Genomic DNA, 23075 nt, shown 5'->3' with positions numbered 1-23075 from the left:
AAATCAGTTTAAAAAGTAACTTATAAATCCGTCCACTCTCCACATCTAGCTACCATTATTTTTTTCCAAATACAATATAAAAACCAATTATTCAGTGTGTTCTTTTATCACTTATATTTTTTTTAAAAAAATTTGAAATCAAATATAAAAACTGATTATTCAAATTAATTAATATCTTATCATTCAGTTTGAGTTGATCTTTTATTACTTATATTTTTTATTTTATTATATTAAAATTTGGAAAAAATTAAATATAAAATTTAATCAAATTAAATAATATCTTACTATAATATTTTATTACTTACAAACTTTACTCAAACTAACACTATAATCGTATTTTTTTTTTCATTTATATATAATTACGTTTAATATTAAAATTGACAGTTCATTTTAATAAAAAAAACACATAAATTTTATTAAAATATAGTTATTATAGTACTAATATATGGTAAATTTATTGATGGATAAAAATATATATATTTGGTAATAGTTAAAATTTATTTAAAACTACAAAATCAACCGAAAAAATAATTAAATAAAATTTGAGTTTCATATTTTAGAAAAGTAACTACTTATATCTTCACTCTCTTCACATCTAGCAACAAATATTGACAAATATCTTTAATTTTTGGCAGTTTCTTCCTGCACCCCTACATTTTTCTTCCTGCACCCCCACAATGTAATGCAAAGACAATAATATCCTTACTATTTTTTAAAAACCTCAAAATACACATAAAATTCACACTAATTTTTCTTCTTTCGGACAATGCAATTCGGTAATTTTATGGAATGGGAAATCCGCATTTATTTTTTTGCATTCCGGATTGAAAAATCCATAAATATTCTGGATTGATGAATCCGGTAATCTTCCGAATCCATCAATCTGTAACAAAAATTAGACTTCCAGATTCAGCAATCCGGAAATCAACAAGTTGCTTTCGAAACAAGGTGAAGGTCAGTTTTGGGATTTACAAAATTGTGGGGGTGCAGGAAGAAAAATGTAGGGGTGCAGGAAGAAGAAGCCTTAATTTTTTAAGGGTGGCAATGCGGGTTGGCCCGCCTTGTATAGGCTCGTTCTGCACTTGGTATGCAAAAAATGGACCGGGTTGGCCCGTCTTGCATAGAATTTGTGGGCTGATTTTTGTAGCCCATCCCGCATAAAGGTTGGCCCGCGAGCCTATGGCAGGCCGCATAAGAAATATTTTTTTAAATAAAAATTTTGATTTCTTTTATTTAGATGCATTAGGTAAATGGTCTCATAATATTTTCACGAGACATGCATAGTAAAATGTTATTAAAAATTTTGGAATGTGAAATATGAGGCTACATGAAGAAAATATGGAGGTGCAGAAAAAAAGAAATTTCTACATTTTAAAGTTATGCGGGTCAACCCGCCCTGCCCCGCACTTGACCCGTGCGAGCTGTGGTTATGCGGGACGAGTCTAAACGAGCCAACAGGTTGAAATAAGCAACCACCCCGCGTTTTTTTAGCGAGTTGCGAACCGACCTACCCCACTTTGTCACCCCTACTATACATACATGTTCTAAGATAGGATAAATGTATGCATTTGTCAATATTTATTATCCTCAAACAATATTGATGATTAACTTGAGCATGGAGGACATTTTGCAGGTATCGCTCCCACTTGCCTTGAATACTGATAACTGCGTACTATGCGGAGTCGATACCCAAAAAATTGAAGGAAGAACGCTACATTAAGGACAAAACCTTTTTGACTCTCACAAGAACAATTGGTGTGCCCATTGGAAGGTTGAGAAGGACTTTAGAAGGCTTTATGGTAACTAACATGAACATAACTAATGACTAAAAACAACTAATTTGAGAACAATAAAGACTGACCAAATGAACTTATGGTCATGCAAAGAGAAATAATTGAGATCAAGCTAAAAACCTTAAAAAAAAATCATATTCTCAAATAGAAGAACAAAGAGATAAGGAAGAAGCTAGCAAAGAAAACTTCAATACCGCAGACCTAGAGTCCGAGCAAGGCTCCCTGCCAAAAGTATACCACCGTCTTCAATTTATTTGTCGTCAGCGATGACTTGACCTCCAGAGGCCAAAAGTTAGAAGGTCGATAACTTGTTGAATATCATGACAAATACTTCCGACATAATGGGAGAGACACATCGACATACTTTCAACATAGATGTTATTGCCATCAACTTAGATGTTTTTGCCATCAACCTAGAGGTTCTCGGCATCAACCAAGATGTTCTCGATATCAACCTAGATTTTATCGGCATGAATCAACATGTATTTAGCTTTACATCAACCACGATGTCAAAGTAGAACATCAATCTAGATGTTCTCAGTACCAACCTAGATGTTCTCGACACAACCTAAATGTTATCGGCATGAACCAATGCACCAAGAACATACAAGTCCAAATGTTACACCATTTCCCAACTATTAAATCAATCTCAATCCAACGACTATAATGACCCCATAATGAATCCCACAAACGCAAACTCCGCCAAAACGTAGAAGTTTCTAGACTCTTCAAGACCTTTGTCCAATCAAGCCTGGGTCAATGTACAAATAAATAGTAAAGTACATCTCAGCACCAACAGGACCACCTAAACAAGATAATTTTTTCTTTCAAATCATTAACTGACAATCCAACTCTAGAAAAGCAAAAAGCTTTTGGAGTTTGAGGGCTAGTGTACCATCCGTGGTCAAACACCTCATTGAATACATGACTAAAGACATCCTAGAAGTTTAGTCAAATACACATCCACAAACCAAGAAACACCATATATAGGCGCATCATTAGCATAATTAAAGTGTACGAAATAACTGTCTAATACTATGATTAACTCGATAATTCGCGCTAAACCAACTCACTACCAAAGGTCCATCTTTACCTTATAAATACATGCTCCAAAACAAGGCAAATCTACACATTTATTATTTCAACCATCAAATATCAAGAACTAACTTGAGTGTCGAAAGACCTTTTACAAGTACCTTCCTGTCTGGGTCGAAGACTAACGACTGAGTATTGTACAAAACCGACCTAGAAGACTGAAGGACGAACACAATAGTGAGGATGATACATTTTCGGCTCTTACAATAATAATAATATTTTCAAGAAAAAACTATTTAAAGACTAAATTAGTCTATACATAAATTAATTTATTAAAATGGTTTTATATCAATCTTCTAAATAATTTAATTTATGTATAAGCTAATTTTATTTTTAAGTTAAATTTATTTATTCTTTCTTTATATATGTATATGATTTTTTTAAGAGCAGTGATGACATCAATGCTCCAAATTACATCTCTCTTATGCCTATTATTTTACAAAAATACTCCTATCACATAAGTAATCCAACACTTAAAAGAAAATGTAATTTGGAATAAAGGAAAAATGGGGTGTTAAAAAATCATTTTTTTTTTTTAAACAACTCCTAAAAGACTAATGCTAAAAACAACAATAGTTGTAAGAAAAATATAAGGAACACGCTCTTTTAATTATTTTTTCTCATTGAATGAAATATATTAAAAATAATTAAACTGTGAGTTGTAATACTTCTCTAGTACATTTTAGTTGTTATTTAATGAATTTGGATAATAATTTTACAGTTTTAAAAATCAATGGAATGAGTTAAAAAATTATTTCACTTCAATAATATAAACACATTTTAATTAAAAACATTCATTACTGAAATTATCAAAAGATAATTTAAATTATGATCAGAAAGAGTACATAAAATAATAAAATGATGACATGTAAGAGTATCTATAACACAATTGCATATACGAGCACTTAATTATTTTTATCAGTAAAGAATATATTTCTTGGGTAAAAAATAGCAGGAAAATGAGAAAAATTAACACAAGTAAACACTTATTTTAACAACCTTATAGTAAATTTTCTTCTAAAAGTTTTTGAAAATTTTACGTAAACAAGCATGCCTGATAGATGTTCTAAGTTTAAAGATATCATATGGAAAAGAGTTTCTTTAGTTTTATTTTCCTCATTTCCAATATTTTTTTAAAAAACAATATTTTTTATAATTAAAAGAAATACTAAATAACTATATTATAATAAATCAATAAATCAATGCACTCATTGCAGTTTTTACATACACATGCCATCTTTCGACAAGTGTCAACACAAAGTAACGCCTAAAACTCTCCTTGCTTCTTAACCATTAAAAACTCAAGAACAACAACAAAACTTATATACTTTGCCTTTTGTATTTGTTCACGTCAACTTATGAACCCAAACTTCTTCTGAATATGATCTTTTTTACTATTTTCTTACAACTACGTCTCTTCCCTTTTTCTACCAGAAAATTTATGTTCTTCTGAAAATTGAAGTCATCTGATACATAGGTACGAGTCAGGGTACCGCGTAGACAACACGCTGTGTTTTAGCTTCATTATCAAAGCGAATATGCCATAGCACGGAATATGCAATAATGCCATCGAAAAGTAACTGAAAATCAATTACAAGCCAGTGAGAAAGTGTTAGCAAAATGTTATATCAACACTTAATCAGAATCAGATACCCCACAAATAGAAACATGAACATAAGAAGAATAAATAATGTATACCATAGTGGAGCATACGAGGAGGACAAATCAAGAAATGGATATGGCCACCTGTTTAGAGAAAAAAAACGTATAATTAAGATGTTTCTTTAGTGATTTAGTGATCAAAATAATAATAAGGGTTGTTACCAGAGTTTAACTATAGCATGAACAATCCACTGGAGAATCACGTATGTAATTGTCCACATGCAAAAGTATCCTATTCGAAACCAAGGGAACCTCTGCAGAGAACAAAATAAAGGGTAAGGATTTAATTTAAATATGTATATGCAATGGAAATGGAATCAAATCTAGAAACTCACCAAGGAATTTAAAGACGCATCACCTAGCAGGAAAACAGCATTGATGGTGTGCATACTGATTATTAGCTGCCACATTACAAATTTTGACTTATGATTTAGCTCTGATGTCTCCTCTTATGGTAAGAAAAGGAACGCAGGTGTAATACAAGTTACAACTATGTATGTATGCTTATGTTATAAAAAAAATATTAACAAATCTAATCTATTGAGTCACACATGGCTTACCAAATTTATGTTATAATCTTTCATTGTTAGAAACGGAACAATTATGAACCAAAACACACAATCTGTCAGCATTACAGCACCTGCAATCATCTGTTCACAAAAAAAAAAAAAGACAATTTATGTGCCATCTCATTTGTCAATAAAGTAATGTTAGGCTGAAAATGTTAATGAAGGACAAAAAGATAAAGATTTACTAAAAGTTGAGTTCATCACTTGTATAAACCAGTGATGTAGGCCAAGTTTACCTGGAATATTATTTGAAAGATATAACCCCAGGTGCCCGCAGGTTGGCGAACAAGATGTTCTTGTGGAACTCCTAATCCTTTGTCATTGTTTGATGGATTAGAACTGTGGGGGGTTGAAGGTGCATCATAAATTCCTTGCTCTGCATCTCCATCAACATTTCTAACCTTATCACCACTGGCTTCTTTAAGATGCTGGTAACATCCACGAATGGAGAGCAAAGATCCCAGCTACAAAATCAAACATACAATGACAGTGTATAGCCAGATTATGCACTAGATCACATACATGAAATAGCAAACAAATTATGAGGCCCTTCATAAGAGAATCATTTACCCCAAAATAAATGGTGACTGCAGCAAAAGTCCACCTGTTTCATAGCAACAAAAAGCAAAAGAAGGAAAAATCAATAATCAAAAGCCAGAAGAGAAATCCTTTACAAGCTAATCCATGCAGTAAGAGCTGAAACGGGCCTTTTGTTATAAAAGATAGCAGCTTCAAATGGAAGATTTTATGGGGTAAAAAACACTTGTTATGTTAGGCACACACAAACCGATAACAAAAGGGATTGTATGAGCCTCTTTAAGTCCAAGAAACGAAACAATCCCTTCATCTAGCAAAACAAAACTACCAGCTTAGTTTTGATTTGAGATTAATGAACTCTGTTTAAAGTTTAATTAGCTTTCAAATTTGTGGTCCAGCCACAGACTTCTGCTTTCTGTTCTATACCAACAACTTAGGATGGTTCTTAATGTAGAAAAACATTAATATGCATAAGTTCAATTTTAGTTTACGAGTTTGATTCGTTTAACTTATTATGTTATTATTTCTCCCGCAATTGTTTACTGAGAAGTTCATAGAAACCGGGCTGTAGTTATACATATGCAGAGAGACCCTGTGCATATAATGTGCATTAATCCATTTCAACAACATTCAAATTTTATATGAAGAAATTCAAAAGGGGAAACGAACACTCACTGAGTATAAAAGTAGAAAATGCTTCCTCCGTCCGCAGTGGCAGTGAGTATGAGAAGCACCAATAGTACAACAAATGCAAAAACTCTAAACCCCAGTAACCAGACAGGGTGGATTCCTTTCAAACAAGGCCTCCAAATTTCATCCTCATACAGAGTGGACAATGTTTCTTTCTTCTCTTCCTTGTCATCATTTCCTGTTGCCTTCCTTGAAACTTCATACTTCAATATAATCAATGAAGAAAAGATAGCCGAAAGAAGAACCCAAATGACACAAACCAGGACCCTCCAATTCAACCAGTAACTTTGTGTGGTTGTATCCGAAGTGATGATGGGTTGCCAGGTGCCTTTCGGAGAGCCTGTCACAAACCTCATTTCGTTACTTCAGATTCTCTCACAGGTAAGTGGAGAGGGAGATGGTGTTGTTATGCTTCCCTTAGGAAAATATCACAAATGCTATGGAATAACAAAACAAATAGAATGGAACTATGGCCTTAAGAGACTAGGGGAGGACCATTCTTAGTCTCTGTGATCAAAAGTGGGGCCTAATGAGAAAGTACACACGATAGTAATTTTTCATGCATTTCAAACTAGGAACAGCTGCAAAAGTTTTGGGCCAGGGAGAACTAAAAGCTTGAAGTCTCTTGACCCATTTTAGCCACATTAAGTAATTGTTTAATTATCGGATAAGGTGGAGATTTCAGACTTTGGATGGATTTTGCACAAAAGGATACAACACCGACAATGTTAATTGTATGTCGATCAGTCTATATATAAAGGAAAAAAAGAGGCAGCTAAGAAGTGTAAGCAAAAAAAAAAGGTTGAATTGAAACTTGCAAGGGAAAGCAAAACAATGTGGAGGAGCGAGAAGAGATGCTTTGCTTCTTTGCTTTTGTATATAGAAAACTATTAAAGGTTGTAGACTAGGGAGAGAGAGAATGAAAAAAAAAGGAAGGTACTGTGTGGTGTGCTTGGAGCACAAGCTTCTTCTATCGCCTTTATTGTTGCAATCTAACCAAAATCTAGCTGCAGCCTTGACCACCGTATTCCCATGCAAATCTTAAACTAAAAATAAGACACATGCATGTTTCTGTGAACCCTTCTTGGGTTAATAATCTTAATATATTTCTCTTTTTTAATGACAGAGAGAAGGACAGAGGAAAGGGACCAGAGACAGGGTACAATTGTATTTGCATTTTGTATTGGAATGGTTGGAGCTAAGATTCTTCATGTATTCCAAGAATGGTTTTGCCTCGCATGAGTCACGACTTGCTAAAAAAGAAATAAAGTGATAACCACCAGTGAAAGGGATGACACGGCTAAAAGAAAAGGTAAACTATATCATCCCTTTTTCAAAATTTAATATGTTTCTAATCTCTATACTTATGAAAGTAGTTTTAGTTCTTTGCGAGGATGAAAAACATTAGTCCCAAAATCTGTTAAAGTGTAATGAAGAATATATTTTTTTAAAATGAAGAGATGAAAAGATACCTGATGTAATAATTTGTTATATATGAAACATAGGTTGGATCATGGTTTCGTACTAATGATACGAAAAATGAATGTTTGGAGAATGTTTTATTAGGTCCACAATGTTAGGAACACATTGGCAATCAATTATGAAAGAGGGGTTTGGGAACGTTGACTCGTCATGATGCATGAAGAATTGAAAATTGAAGGAAAGCACCCACTGTGTTTCAATAATGGAATTTCTATTTGAACAACAAATATGTATAATTTTTTTTTATTATAATTATTTTTATCGGAAATGAATTTGTAATTCGATGAGGACTCACATAATCAACTTTTAATTGATTTTCGATAAAAGAGGTTCACTTATAATCTGATACTTAAAGTAAGTAAAAACATAAACATAATAATTTCTTAACATAGAGTTAAGAATAAGAATATAAAATAATGAAAAAATAAAAAAAAGAGAAAAATAGAATGAAAAAATGTTGTATAAGTAACGTATGGTGGTAAAGGAAAACTTAGGGTGGTTTTGTTAGGCATTGCATGGGGTCCAGTGGTGGTGGAGCAGACATGACTTGTGGTGGTGACTACAAATTAGGGGGTTCAGACGCTTGACAGCTGGAAGATAAGAGTTTTGGTAAAGGTTTGGTTTTGAAGTTTTTTTCTTTTGAAGGTTACAAATTTGGTTAGGGTTTTGAATGTGCGTGTGGGCCTTCCTTCTTCCGTAGCCACCAAAATCTGGATCTCATTAAAATTAAAATTACGATTACAACCATAATCAGTGTATTATCAAAAGATAAGCAGCATATTAGATTTTATGGCTGATTTTTTTTCTCTAATCAATACAAAATAAACGAAATGTCATGATGTTATAAGGATAAAAAACTATTTTTTTTAAGAATGAATGAATTATTTTTAAATCAGACAAGCTTGAACGCTACAATCTTATTTTTTACTTTATTTAAAAAAATATATATTTTCGTACACTTGTTTTTTTTCTTACCTTACTACTTGTTTTCTCTCTGTTTTCTTTTTCTTTGCGTTCAAATAAGAAAAATATATGTTGGCTACAAACATAGCATTACGTATTATCAAAAAACACGCATCAACTTAAAAAAAAGTTACATTGGTCGTATAGGTTACTAAATCAATGAAGTGCCTTTTTGGATTAAATTTATTTAAAAATGTTTTATACAAATTTCTAAAAAAGAAAACTAAATTATACATATGGATCGTAGAATTTGGATATATGTATATATATAATGGAAGACCCATAACTGAGATGAATTTTCATAAAGTCTACATGAAATCCCATACGAAAAAAGAAGAAAAAAAAACTTAAAAGGAAGCACCGAATGTACTAAAATATTAATTAGTTAATGTCTGTGGTTTAGTAAATTTTTAATTTTCAGAGCCTATTAAACTGATTTTTTTTTAGTGATGAACTAGACTAAGTATTCAAAATAGGAAAAATAAGTAAGTCGAGATTAATCTGAACAACCTAAGATAATTCAACTAGATTTTAATGGTTTGTAATTTTATGTTTGGTTTATTTTTACTGTTATGTATCATATTAATAATAAAAGAATAATATTGTTTAAAAAACTGTATAAATTTTTTTGACACATGTTATTTTGATTGCTGATTTAGACTACTAATGTAACCTCAGCATATACATCCATCTTTATCTTTTTTCTTTTTTTTTACTTTTTCCCCTTCAATTTCTTTCTAATTTTTCTTTAAAATACTTTATTGCTTTTAATATGTGAAGATGACTTAGTTATTATATTTTAATTTCTATAAAGGGATTATATTTAGTTGAAAATTGTTTGAAGATTTAAATTTGAGTGTTCTTAGGTTTGTTTAATAAATTATTGCTTTAAAATATTGAAATTAGTTATTTTTAGTGAGAATTTGATTTACTTATTAGATTATACATGTTAAAATATTGAATACGGTTAGATAAGTAAAGTTAATTTCTATAACTTCTTTGTGTTAGTTTACAAATTTGAAGTAAATATAAATATACATATTTTGAGTTCGAAGTATCAGGTTGAATAGGTTGAATTGAAATAAGTGAAGGATGATGATGCATATATAAAAACAAATGCATAAACAATATTTGAAGGTTAATAAAGACTATATTTTATGTTTTTATTTTGTAAATATATATATATATATTTTTAAGTAAAATTTAAATCTAATTTAATTTCACAAAATAAATTGTAAGACAAGATAAAAAAATTATTTTTAAATGAAATAATCTTTTAATCATTGAGTCTAATTATGATTGGGATTAAGGTTGAGTGGAATTAAATTGATTAAAAGAAACAGCAAACCACTAAACTAAATTTATTGAATTGAATTTAGGGTTCAAGTGATCATCAATTTAAATTATGAATATATTTCTTAGAACTTTTTCATAGTTTTTAATAAATAATTCTTTAAAGTTCTGGTTCGAATGAAAAAAAAAATGCTAACAAAGCATACAAATTTATTAAATACGTTTTGTTTGGTTATGACATAAGAAACTATGCATTAACCAAACAAAATTAATTTAATGTAGTTCTTTTGCCTTAAACTTATATTTTCCTTAAAATGGTATTCTTAAAAGTTGAAGTCTTACATTGGTTTGGTTGATCTGAAAAATTGGTCTTTCGATCCAACTTAATTTCCAAACTGCAAATATGATCAACATTAATAGCAACTTTAACTAAGTTGAAAAAAATATTTTAAATTATTCTAAATTACATTATTTATTAATGTTTTGATGTGTATGAATAAATTGATAAGTCTATTTTATATGTTAATACAATTATTCTTTAAGTTGTATTTGGATTGAGAAACAAACGTGTGGGACATGAGAGAATGGTGTGTGAGAATGAAATAAAAATGTGAAGAAAATGTGTGTTTGGATTGTGTTATATTAAAATAGATACGTGAAATTTTTTTATTAAAGTCTGTAAATAAAGTGATAGTTGGTAGTAGTTTTATTTAATTATAAAATTAAATATGATAATAATAATTCTTTATATAGAATTCCATAAAGTTAACTATTTATATAACCCAATGGATTTTGCATGTAATATAAGACACAACACAATCGATTTCAGATAAAAACATGTTGAAAATATTTTTCCATCCAGTATAGGATAACAAAATCGACTGTGAACTATAAAAATGCATGAAATCCATTTTTTTAAGTGTTATATGAATGCAAATTGATTTGAAGACTTCCAATACCAATGTCCTGCATGTGCTCTGTACTTAGTGCTTCATTAACATGCATGCAATAGTGCCAAGGGGGCAATGAGTTAAATAATACAAGTGTACATGGTTATTCCTTCTTTGTCTGCTTATGAGAAAAAATACAAATTCAACACCCCTCACACATTTGTCCTAACACTCATGTACCAAGTTACTAAAGCAAACATGAACAATCCGCGTCCTTCTATCTGCGTCAACCTTAGATATGTGGAAACAAATACAAAATAAATAAATTAATAAAAGCATAAAAATGAGGTAAATTTGTTTTAGCAATTCTTTCTTTGTATTTATGGGAAGAGTTGCGAATAAAATTATATATATATATTTATAATTATTATATTAAATATATATTATATTTATATTATCAATTCATCAATATTTATATTTAATTTACAATAAAATAATTATAATTAATTATATAATATAAATAATAATAATAAAAATAGTAAAAACTAGTAATAAATATATAAAATAAAATAAAAATATTAATAATTAAATAATTAAATGAATTATAAATAATAAAAAGTAATGATAAAATTAAAATTATTAACTAATTGTAAATAATATTTTTTATTTATTAATTAATTTATAACATATAAATAAATTAGTTATTATATATATATATATATTATTTTATAATTTTTTAAAATGAGTATGTTATCAAATCATTCACAATTTTATCTAATTTTTTTTTTTTTTACTTTCTACTCTATTTATCTTAATTTAAACGATATTAGTAATATCTCGTTCATTTCTATGCAATTAAAACATAAATTTAAAATTTTTCGTTGGTCCAAATTCCTATATCACTGGAATAGGGGTGGGTACATTAAACAAGTAGCACAAGAACCTCACAACAGTTTATTGTTTTTTCTTTAACTTAGCTAAGAATATATTTCCTCTCTCTTTTTTATCACAATCAACAAAGTGTAAGAAAATTCACAATTTACTATAACTCTTGCTCTTTCTTTTTTTTTTTTTTCTGTAAAAGTATAGTTTTCTGAATATTTCATCCTATAAAATTTGTTTGTTTAACTTTGGAAAGAAAAGAGTAACCTAACCTATAATATATATAATTCAAAAGAAGCACAAACAACAAGTTTTGACATGTGGCGCTAAGAAAAAAAAATCAAAAAAATCAAAAGAAAATATGTCAAAAACTATAAAAAGAAATCGTGGATCCTTCTATCATTTTAAACTGCGATTTAAAATATTCTGTCTCGCAAAAATACCACACTTTCCACTTTATGATATGCTATTTAGCAAACGACATACTATATATTTGTTGTTTGACTTGAGATCACCAAATAAGACAACATCTGGATTTTCAAAGAGAGATTCAATGTGATTTGCAGGACAACTTCATTCGGATTTCAAAATTTGAAAGTTAAGGTTTGAAAACAAATTTTAACCTTATTTTTTTGGTTTTTGTTGTCATTTTTGCTTTTAAGGGAAGGAATTCATTTTCCCTTTGGGTCAGCTTTGACTTATGCGATTTAATTTTTTTGCATCATCTATTTGTTCTAAATCTACCACTTATCTTCTTCTTCTTTTTTTATCAAGTTTAAAAAAAATATCTTCAATCGAATTTCGTATAATTGTTTTTTGAAATTTAAATTGCTATTGTCCGTCGATAGAAGTTTAGTTTTCGAAATTAAATTTTCAGGAGCATATTAAAATTATGACAATATATTTAGAAATTCTGTAATTAGTTTCTATATGAAATTGATTTATTGAATTTTCTGCACATCAATTCAAAGAAATACAAATGTATGCCTGATCATTTATTCGTAATCATAGAATTTTTTTGCACTGGGGAAAGCAAATAGATTGCTTAAACCATTTGGATTGGCGATGAGCATGATAAATATTTACATGTTGCAGAAGGTGAAGCTGTAGTTCATTTCAAATATTACAACCTTCATCGTCTCCAAGAAGAGAGAGAGAAAACGGAGCAATGGCCACATTGAATGATCGTGAGCCTACTCTTTCAACATGTATCATTTCATAGTCACCTTCCTGCATCATGATACAAAACTCTGGTTTTATGTACGATGTGATGGAAATCCATGAAAGTGGAAATGCATCTCGAATAAAACAAGCAAATACAAACCATGAATCTGTATCATTTAGAGTTTAAATTAAATTACATTTTTTCCACCGATTTCCATTCTGATGAAGAAACTAAGTGTTGCATGTTGAAGTCATGATACCAACTCAATCTGTAGTAATATTAAAACTATTCTCTGAAACATTGAAAAATAGGATGCATCCATGAACCAATCACCCTCACCGAAGCATGTCAAAATAAGGCTTCTAATTTTGCTTTACTTTACCCATGGAAAGATCTACTGATTATGCAAATAATGACAGTTGCTCAGTTTGAAAACATGCCAGCGTTGCATCCACTCAAACTTAATGCCATGTATGTTTAAAGAAACCCAGTTCTGGCATGTTGACAATTTATATGCAATTTTTATTTGATTGAATTGAAGCAAATCAATCATGAGAGTATACGTCAATAAAATAATGAGGAAATTAAGTTCTTTTTTATGTATCATTTTGCTTAGACTAGGAAGTTTTTTTTAGGTATTTTTTTCATAAGTTAGTACTCCATGTTTGTATGTTCTTTTTTCTCTTTTATGTTATATTTAAAGTGTTTTTTTTTTCTCTTTTATGTTATATTTAAAATGAGTTTCATAAAATGAGTTTCATCCTAATGGTTAACATGAGTTTTATAAAAAAAAAGTCCGATTCTTCCCTCATCATAAATTTAATTACAATTTTAGTTTCTTGAAATTATAACTTTAATCTTTCTGTATGTTTTTTTGTTAAATATTTAATAAGTTTAGCTGATAGACACTACATGATAACATTCACTTGGCTTGTTGTCAAGCTTGATTATACTCTTGATATTTTTGAGAATGTAATCATGAATGATTACAGAGAAACCAAAAGTACCATTACCACGTTAACATTAGTAACATCTAAAATATTTGTTAAACATTTAATAAAAGATTGACGGAAAGACCAAGAATGTAGGAATGCCCTATCAAGAAAATCCAATTTAGTCATGGGAAACGGAAGACCAAATTGCACAATTATAACATGCGGATCAAAACTGTAATTAGACTACTTTACTATATTTGATTGCATAATACCTAAAGTATTGAAATATCCTTGGCTTCTATTTGATAATTGATGGAAAGGTATATTATTACATATTACCAAACATCATCAGCAATATTTTAACTAAAAGGTCCAACCTTACTCAAATCAATTCTGATTATCCAGTAAATAAGTAAATCTTACCATTCTACCATTAGGTGTGTTCAGTGGGCATGCCGAAGAGTATTCAAAACTATTTCCAGGAAGTATCAACGGCTGTTCACCAACAACTCCAATTCCCCTGTCATGTGGAAAATAAAGTGCAGAAGTTATGTATAACACTTTGAAAAAATAACAATATAGCAAAACAAAAGAATGATTAACTCACCAGACGTTTTCCATCTTCCCATTAGCATCCGTTATAATCCAATGCCTTCTAAGGAGTTGAACAGGTTGGTCCGAGTCATTGGTAATTCTTATTCTATATGCAAAGAAGTATAACCCCTTTGAAGGCTGACTTCTGCCCTCTATATATACACTCCTAACTTGAACCCTGATTCCCTGAATAAGTCGCAATTAAATGTTAAGAATTCCAATTAATTTTTGTGTGTGCGTAAACTACCCGGTTTCTCATGAATTAAGCATTTGTATTTTTTTCCTTGACGACTCTGAAGGAAAATAAATAGAGTTCTTTTACTGAACATTGCTAATAAAATTAGAAGACATGCCATACTAGAAAAGCCACGAGAACAACAATAGTAAAAGGTCTGATAGAAACCTAGTGTTTTATTTTATTACAAAGAATACAGATAATCTTCTCCATTTACAGCACTGCAGATCTTCGTTGGTCTGCACCTTCTTGTGTTCAATCGTCCTAATTTCCTTTCAAATGATAAGATAAATCTCTCTCTCAAAACCTTGTCTAATTTCTTCTAACTATTTCAGCTCACTAACCTTACTGGCTAACTTTCTCGCTAACCGACATCTAACAGGGTATTATGAAACTTATGGAGAAATCATCAAATACAAATTATTACAAGAGAAATACTCAACATTTCCATTTCTGAACACATGTATCTAACTAATTAATCTATCGGCACAATCAACTAGACTGCTTAAAAGAGGGAAGTTGCTTTACTAGTTAAATGTATTTCTAATTTAGATAAAGAATAAGAAACTGTCCAGGAGACAAAAGTATTTAATTGAAATAGGATCATACCAATGTTGTAGCATCACTGCAGCATTTTAAAAGAGAGTGTGGGGCAATTTTGTTTAGCTCATCACGATATCTAGCAGCATCCTGGAAAGACAGAGGAAAAGGTTTATGTTGAATTTTACATATTCATTTATGTTCATCCAATGAAATAAGATTTACATATTAAATCAATAAAAAAATAGTTTAAAATTGTGTTCCAAAATATCGAACCAAAAGACAACATAAACGTTAGAGTTCCGCATTATGTAAAAAGAGACAAGTTGAATAATATAGTGAGAAAAACCCACATACTTATTTGTCTTTAAAGTTTTGGTTTGTATATGATGTCATGTTCTTTTAGGTTGATTGACTTATTGTGAAACAATAGTTTTGTTATATGAAATCTAAACCACAAATATATCAATAATGCATTACTCTCCCGAGCTCTCTTGCTTCTTCGCGTGACCAGATTCTCAGCATTGTTTGCCAAGTGGTATTTATTTTAATTCCTGGCCCTCTACAGTTCCTTTTTGTTTGCATGTGCAATACCCATTCTATTAAAATCAACCTTGTAAGAATCTCGAATACCTTTATAATCTTTATCAGTTTGCTGTCATTGAATGATAACCTGGTGCACTTGTTGCAAATTACGGATGATAGTTTGATAATTTAAAACCTTAAACGATTGAACCGCAGGATCCAACTCATTGGTGGTAAGAGGTAAAAGAACATAAGGTTGAGAGGATGTTCCTTGAAACTTCTTCAATAAGGAAATGTGAAAACCAGAATAAATCATGGCAGTGTCAGGTAGCTGGAGCTTTTAAGCTACAGATCCTAAGAGTGCCGAAACTGGGAATGGACAGAAGTAGCGCATGCTCAGCGTAACACCCCTGAGTGCTATTTATATGGTTGAAGCTTCGCCAATGCTAAATCACCCACCTCTAATTGCATTTCTCCTCTTTTATCTGCTTGCTGTTTCATATAATTCTGAGCCTTTATTAAATTATCCTTCAATTGCTGTAACAGCTCATCTCTCACATGCAGAATCTCCTGGACAGCAATAGAATCCTTGGAATGAACCACAGAGGGTGGATTTCTACCATATAAAGCTTTAAAAGGAAACATACCAAGCCTATGATGCAAAGAAGAATTATACCAAAATTGAGTGCAAGGTAACATTGAATACCAAGCCTTTGGATTATAATAGACAAAACAGCATAGATACATTTCTGAGGTTTTATTCAAAGCTTCTGTTCATCCATCCGTTTGTGAATTATAAGAACTCATAGCTGGAGCAGCACCTTGTGCATTAAAGAGGTGTTGCAAAAAAGAACTAAAAAAACTCTTATCAGATTCCGAAACCATGGATTTAGGAATACCATAGAGTCCAACTATGCTACTAACAAAAGATTCAACCACTATTTTTCTAGTAAAGTCTGCCTTTAAAGGAATGAAGCACCCAAATGTAGACAGCCTATCCACTGCCACATGATGGTATACCCATGAGAATGAGGCAAAAGTATAACAAAGTCCATGAGAATTAGACACACATGTAGTGGAATGGGCCAATGTGTAATAACCCGAAGGTAAAGCATGATCTACCTTAGCTTGTAGACAAATGGACCATCCACGCACACATTGTCTTATGTCAGCTTGCATTTTTGGCCAATAAAACTGAGAACAAATGCAGCAGTTCTGGTAACACCAGCGTGATCACCTACTTTAGGGCAATGAAATTCGAAAAACATTTGCTTATTAAACTCTTCATTACACAGAAGCATAATTCTGCCTCTCCAAAATAATACCCCATTCCTTGTTGTATAATTTCTCAGGTGTTTCTCTCTGTTGTATTACCAGTAAATGGTATTAGAGTCTATCACAAATCCTGTTGATCAGCTTCTGGATTCTAGATTTGTAGATCTCTTTATGGAAAATCTTCTTGATAAGGATTAAGCTAGTGTGTCTAAGTTGGAGTATTGGATTGTGTAAAAATAAACAAGTCGAGTTAGGTATAACAAACTTATTATCTTGATATTCTGTTGGATTAAAGGCAGCGTCAACTCTCTTCTGTTGTTGCTCATGGTCCATTAATGAGAATTTCCGTAGTGTTTCTCTCCTAAACACCATAAGGAGATGGAGTGGGTGATGATCCTAAGTTATCCACTGATTTTTCACATTTAACATATGATTTAAATGAGTTCTTGTGTGAGGGGACAACTAACCTAACTGCCTAATATTTGACATGAGAGTGAGTCCAAATTATTTGGTGAGACTGACATGAAATTTACCTAATAATTATAGAGAGTGTATTAGAAAAAATAAGATGGATCCACACAAAATTCAAAGAATAAGTTAGACACCTGGAATCTCTCTTCCGCAATTGCTTCCTTCAATAGTCTCCTCAGACGCAATACAGGCTCCTCCTCCTCAAACAATTTCAAAGAATCTCGAATTCTAGCAGCTTCCTTGTAATTCTGAAGAAAAGAGGCAAAAAACGATTTTCATCTCCGATTTCAAAAACATGGCACCAATTAAACTAAACTAACCTCAGATTTAGCAGCTACTTGCAATTGTTGCTTAAGAAGAGCGTAGGTTTGGGTGCGAGAGAGAAAGGAGCTGGTGCTACTGCTACCACTCTCTCCCTGCGAATTACACGCTACTATCACAGTTCTGCTTCTTCTTCTCACTCTCGCCTCCGAACCCAGCAACAGTAAATTTGCTGAACTACTACTCCTCAGACTCATACTCAACGATTGCATTTTTTCGAAGCTATTGGTTACTATTCTACCCCAAAACCAATCCTCTACCACCCAAAATCAGACAACAATCATCCTACTACACTGCTTCTCCCTGTATATACTGCAATGCAAGCACCTCTTCCTTGGCAAAAGTTAAATTGTAATGTAACTTTCCAAATTAGTCATTATATTTATATTTATTATTATAACCAAATCGTACCTTCTATTATTATCCTGGGAGAATTGTATTTGGTCTTTGACCCATAATTTTTTTAGTTTGTAAAAATACGCAGAAATTAAGCTTTTCAAAAGTATAATTATTTTCAGTTCCTCAAGAAAATTTGTCAAAATTATTTTAAAAAATAATTTTAATTGATTTTTGTCTATTTGCCTAACTTGTAAAATATTACTGCTTAATAGTTAGTTATTAGGGGTTGTATTGGATATTCTGAAGCCCTATCCAATTTTGCTACGAATGGACAAGAAAAACACATGTGTCCCAAATAGGTTATCATCAGATATTTTGTTACTGGGATTTTACTTGTATTACTTGCAAGTGGATAGGTATTATCAATTTTTTAAGTTAACTCCTTTGAATATATAATTTTTTATTAAAAATAGTCAAATTAATTTTTTAATAAAAATAGTATTAATAAAGTCTATAAAAATACTTTATCATGGGACTCATCTTAGAAAATAATAAGTCAAAATTCTGGAGACAAAGGGAGATCAAGTAACCTCTTGCAATATAAGGAGCAGTGTATCGAATCATCTATGGAGGCTACGTGTGAGAAGAGACACTACTAATGGAAAAATTTCTAAAAAAATAAAATAAAAATTATATGAAATTTTTTTCATAAATAAATAAATTATAATTTTTAAAAAATTAACTATATTTTATTTTTTTAAAATTCTTATGAAGAAGATTTTCAAATGGAAGAAGATTAACATATTAATAAATATTAAAAAAATAATAATTATCAAATTATTTATAATTAGTGTATTCCTATATATTTCTTTATATATGTACGTGTATATGAATTTTTTTTATATAAAATTATGTAAATATATACAACAAGATATTATAAATTTTTACTTATTTTTTTTACTATCTTCTTATATAATTTTTTTTTATAATAAATAAAGTTAAATAAATAAGTTAAACGAAGATATTATAAATAGGGAGTTTGACCATGCACTCACATGACTTAAAGTTTGGGCTTTGGGCCCAAATATAATTTAATAATAATAATAGAATAAAGGCCCATTGGTTAATGTGAGAAATATATATTCCTAATGAAAACCTACATCTGATGGAGATTGGGTACTAAAAGCTATAGGGTTCTGTCTCTGCAAATAATAGTTGTCTCATTGTTAACCATCACGAAAGTGTGAGACAAGAACGGAATTGCAAGAGATAGATTGGGATAAAGGAGATAAAGTAACTGCTCAATTAGGATCACTCATGGATCAAGATCAAGGTAAGTGCCTATTTCTTCTTCACTTTTATGTTTTATGTGAGAATCATGATATGATAAGATCTATATGTGAACACATTATTGTATGTGTTCAATTTACGTTCATTCATGTTTTAACTTACATGTGGCATCAGAGCCTGGTTGCTCATTTTGTGATTCTCCATTAACGCTTTTCCAAAATTAAAGAACCCTAATTTTAAAAATATTCCCAATTTTTAAGAATCCTAATTTAAAATTAGGGTTTATAAATTAAGGTTTTCATTCCTCTATAATAGTTCCCTAATTGTCCTAAGCCGTCAATATTAGAGAACCCTAATTTTAATTAATCCCAATTGAAGAACCCTAATTTTAAAATTAGGGTTTATGGATCAACGTCATTAACGGCGTAAAACCCTATGAACCTAAAAGTGGGACCGCAAGCCTTCGCCGCTGTCATCCTGCGTTTTTCCGTCACCACCCATAACTGCAGCGGTGCTAGTGGCACACGCGGTGCGGTGGTGGCATGGTGGCACACGCGATGGGGCGCGACGACGAGGTGGTTGCGCAGCGCGAGCGGTGGTCGCTGGACCTGTTCGCGCGCAGTGGCTGCCGAAAAGAAAGGGAGAGTAAGATGAGTAGGGTTTTTGGTGTGTGGTAGTATGAGCTTCGGTGTGGATGATGCAATGGCAGGGAGGTTCACGGAATTGGAATGCAACATAATGTTGGATTCAAAATATTATAATATAATATAATGAAATCCGTGAATGAATTATTTGCGCTTTACGTTATCATTTTTTTTATTAAGTTTTTTTTTTATTAAAGTTAATTAAAGTTTTTTTTAATTAAAATTTTATTATATTATAATGTAATTTAATTTACATTAAATTAAAAGTTTAATCAAAGTTTTTAATTCAAATTTTATTATGTTATTATAATTAATTTAATTTGAATTATATTAAAGTTTAATTAATTGATTGAAAGTGAGGAATGGAAAATTATATTTCCGCTTTATGTATTTAATTTTAAATTGAAATTTTGGAATTATTTGTATGATAGATTTGTAATCACCAAAGTGATCAAATCTTTAAGTTTTATTTAATTCCAAATTATGGATGAAGTTTTATTTCAATTAATGATATTATTTATGGAATTATTTGTATGATAGATTTGTAATCACCAAAGTGATCAAATCTTTAAGTTTTATTTAATTCCAAATTATGGATGAATTTTATTTCAATTAATGATATAATTTCTGGAATTATTTGTATGATAGATTTGTTAATCACCAAAGTGATCAAATCTTTAAGTTTTATTTAATTCCAGATTACTGATAAATTTTATTCCAATTACCTATAGAATGGATGCTAAATTATGAAGTATATGGGTAAATGAAAATTCATTATTATAGGGCATTATGGATCACCCAAAGGTTGATTAGTTGTCCTTATAATTAATGGATATGATTGTTGGTAGTGAGTATGTGTTAATAGTTTTTGCTTGTATATCCAAAGATAACAAGTGTTTCTAGTTAATGCATATATCTTACCAAATAAAGTTAATACTATTAGCATCATTATGTTTTGTGTATTAATGGATCTCCCAAAGGAGAACGTTAGTATACATAGAATGTTTTCTGAATCTGTATAGTATGTTTAATTTATGACTCAAAGTATTAATGTTAAGCATGTGTGATCAAGTATTGTTCCTGTATCTTTATGCAAATGAGCATAGCAAGTAATATTAAGTCTGCTCTTTCCAAAACTGATGGTGCAAAAGAATTTATGAAATTTGTGGAAGAGCGCTCCCAAACTACTGATAAGTCTCTTGTTGGGACATTAATGAGTATATTAACCACCATGGAATTTGATGGTTCTCGTACTATGCACGAACATGTCATTGAAATGACTAATATTGCGGCAAGACTTAAGTCTATTGGATCTGGTACTCTTTATGATGGATTATATAGATTGAATCTCGATAAACTATATGCTGAAACTCTTATGACCTCGCATCATAATGTTGGCACTAAACGAAGTTTGGTGAATGAATGTTCTGCTTTCTTGTGGCACAAACGTTCGGGACATATTTCCAAGGAAAGAATGGAGAGATTGGTAAAGTATGAAATACTTCCAAGTTTGGATTTTACTGATCTGAATGTATGTGTGGATTGTATTAAAGGCAAACAAACAAAGCACACAAAGAAGGGAGCCACAAGAAGTACTCAGCTTCTTGAAATTATACACACTGATATATGTGGACCTTTTGATGCAAGTTCTTTCAATAAAGAAAGGTATTTTATCACCTTCATTGATGATTTTTCACGTTATGGTTATGTCTATTTACTGCATGAAAAATCGCAAGCGGTGAATGCCTTGAAAGTTTATATAAATGAAGTGGAAAGGCAATTAGACAGAAAAGTGAAAATTGTCAGGTCAGATAGAGGTGGTGAATATTATGGAAAGTATGATGAAAGTGGACAACACCCTGGTCCGTTTGCTAAGTTCCTTGAGAGACGTGGTATTTGTGCTCAATACACAATGCCAGGTACACCACAACAAAATGGTGTTTCAGAAAGGCGTAATCGAACCTTAATGGATATGGTTAGGAGCATGTTAAGTAAGTCAACTGTACCTGTTTCATTGTGGATGTATGCTTTAAAAACTGCCATGTATCTGTTGAACAGGGTTCCTAGTAAGGCAGTTCAAAAGACACCTTTTGAATTATGGACAGGAAGGAAACCCAGTTTGAGACACCTGCATGTTTGGGGATGTCAGGCAGAAGTCAGAATATACAATCCGCAAGAGAAGAAATTGGATGCAAAAACAATCAGTGGATATTTCATTGGTTATCCAGCAAAGTCAAAAGGGTATATGTTTTACTGTCCTACCCATAACACAAGAATTGTTGAATCTGGAAATGTACGGTTCATTGAAAATGGTGAAACCAGTGGGAGTAATACTTCACAAAATGTGGAGATTAAGGAAGTTAGAGTACAATTTCCTTTAACTAGTACCTTTACTTCAAGTATTGTTGTTCCTAATGTAGCTGAGTCACTCAACGATGAAGAAGAACAACAAATTAATGATCATGAAGAAAACAATGAACCCGTAGTAGAACAACCACAAGAAATAGTATTAAGAAGATCTCAAAGAGAAAGAAAGTCTGTTGTTTCGAATGATTATGTGGTTTATCTACAAGAGTCAGAAAATGACTTAAGTATTGATAATGATCCAGTTTCATTTTCAGACGCCGTCAATGATGATAATTCTGATAAGTGGTTAGATGCCATGAAAGATGAGCTTAAATCAATGGCACAGAATGATGTATGGGACCTTACAAAATTGCCAGAAGGATGCAAAAGAGTCGGGTGTAAATGGGTCTTTAAGACTAAACGTGACTCTCATGGCAATATCGAACGTTACAAGGCCCGACTTGTTGCCAAAGGTTTTACTCAAAAGGATGGCATTGATTATAAAGAAACATTTTCACCTGTTTCTAAGAAAGATTCCT

General features: G+C 31.0%; 2 protein-coding genes across 2 annotated transcripts; both read right to left on the bottom strand.

The window, feature by feature from the left end:
- Positions 1-4054: 4054 nt before the first annotated feature.
- Positions 4055-7442, bottom strand: LOC137807879 (uncharacterized). The gene is made up of 8 exons (XM_068608714.1): positions 6332-7442; positions 5690-5723; positions 5356-5583; positions 5111-5200; positions 4886-4951; positions 4713-4804; positions 4587-4634; positions 4055-4468 (listed from the first exon to the last, which is right to left on the bottom strand). Exons 1-8 carry the CDS (start codon positions 6700-6702, stop codon positions 4351-4353), a joined length of 1047 nt encoding a protein of 348 aa, XP_068464815.1. The 5' UTR covers positions 6703-7442; the 3' UTR covers positions 4055-4350.
- Positions 7443-12775: 5333 nt separating this feature from the next.
- Positions 12776-18397, bottom strand: LOC137807878 (uncharacterized). The gene is made up of 6 exons (XM_068608713.1): positions 17917-18397; positions 17731-17844; positions 15395-15475; positions 14564-14736; positions 14380-14476; positions 12776-13086 (listed from the first exon to the last, which is right to left on the bottom strand). The coding sequence occupies exons 1-6, from the start codon at positions 18127-18129 to the stop codon at positions 12973-12975; spliced, it is 792 nt and encodes a 263-aa protein (XP_068464814.1). The 5' UTR covers positions 18130-18397; the 3' UTR covers positions 12776-12972.
- Between the last annotated feature and the right edge of the window lie 4678 nt (positions 18398-23075).

This window comes from Phaseolus vulgaris, chromosome 3 (assembly GCF_000499845.2).
Source record: "Phaseolus vulgaris cultivar G19833 chromosome 3, P. vulgaris v2.0, whole genome shotgun sequence".
Lineage (NCBI taxonomy): Eukaryota > Viridiplantae > Streptophyta > Magnoliopsida > Fabales > Fabaceae > Phaseolus > Phaseolus vulgaris.
The sequence above is the reverse complement of the archived record's forward strand: the minus strand, read 5'-3'. Positions and strand labels throughout refer to the sequence as shown.

Bases quoted from the DNA above. Each gene is read 5' to 3' on its own strand.
- LOC137807879 (XM_068608714.1), bottom strand. From the start codon at position 6,702: ATGAGGTTTGTGACAGGCTCTCCGAAAGGCACCTGGCAACCCATCATC. The intron at 4,635-4,712 runs GTAACAACCCTT...TTCTCTAAACAG, and splicing joins CATGCTATAGTTAAACTCTG to GTGGCCATATCCATTTCTTG. The intron at 4,469-4,586 runs GTATACATTATT...ATTGATTTTCAG, and splicing joins TCCTCGTATGCTCCACTATG to TTACTTTTCGATGGCATTAT.
- LOC137807878 (XM_068608713.1), bottom strand. From the start codon at position 18,129: ATGCAATCGTTGAGTATGAGTCTGAGGAGTAGTAGTTCAGCAAATTTA. The intron at 15,476-17,730 runs GTGTCTAACTTA...CTGTCTTTCCAG, and splicing joins TTGCGGAAGAGAGATTCCAG to GATGCTGCTAGATATCGTGA. The intron at 14,737-15,394 runs GTATGATCCTAT...CGACTTATTCAG, and splicing joins GCAGTGATGCTACAACATTG to GGAATCAGGGTTCAAGTTAG.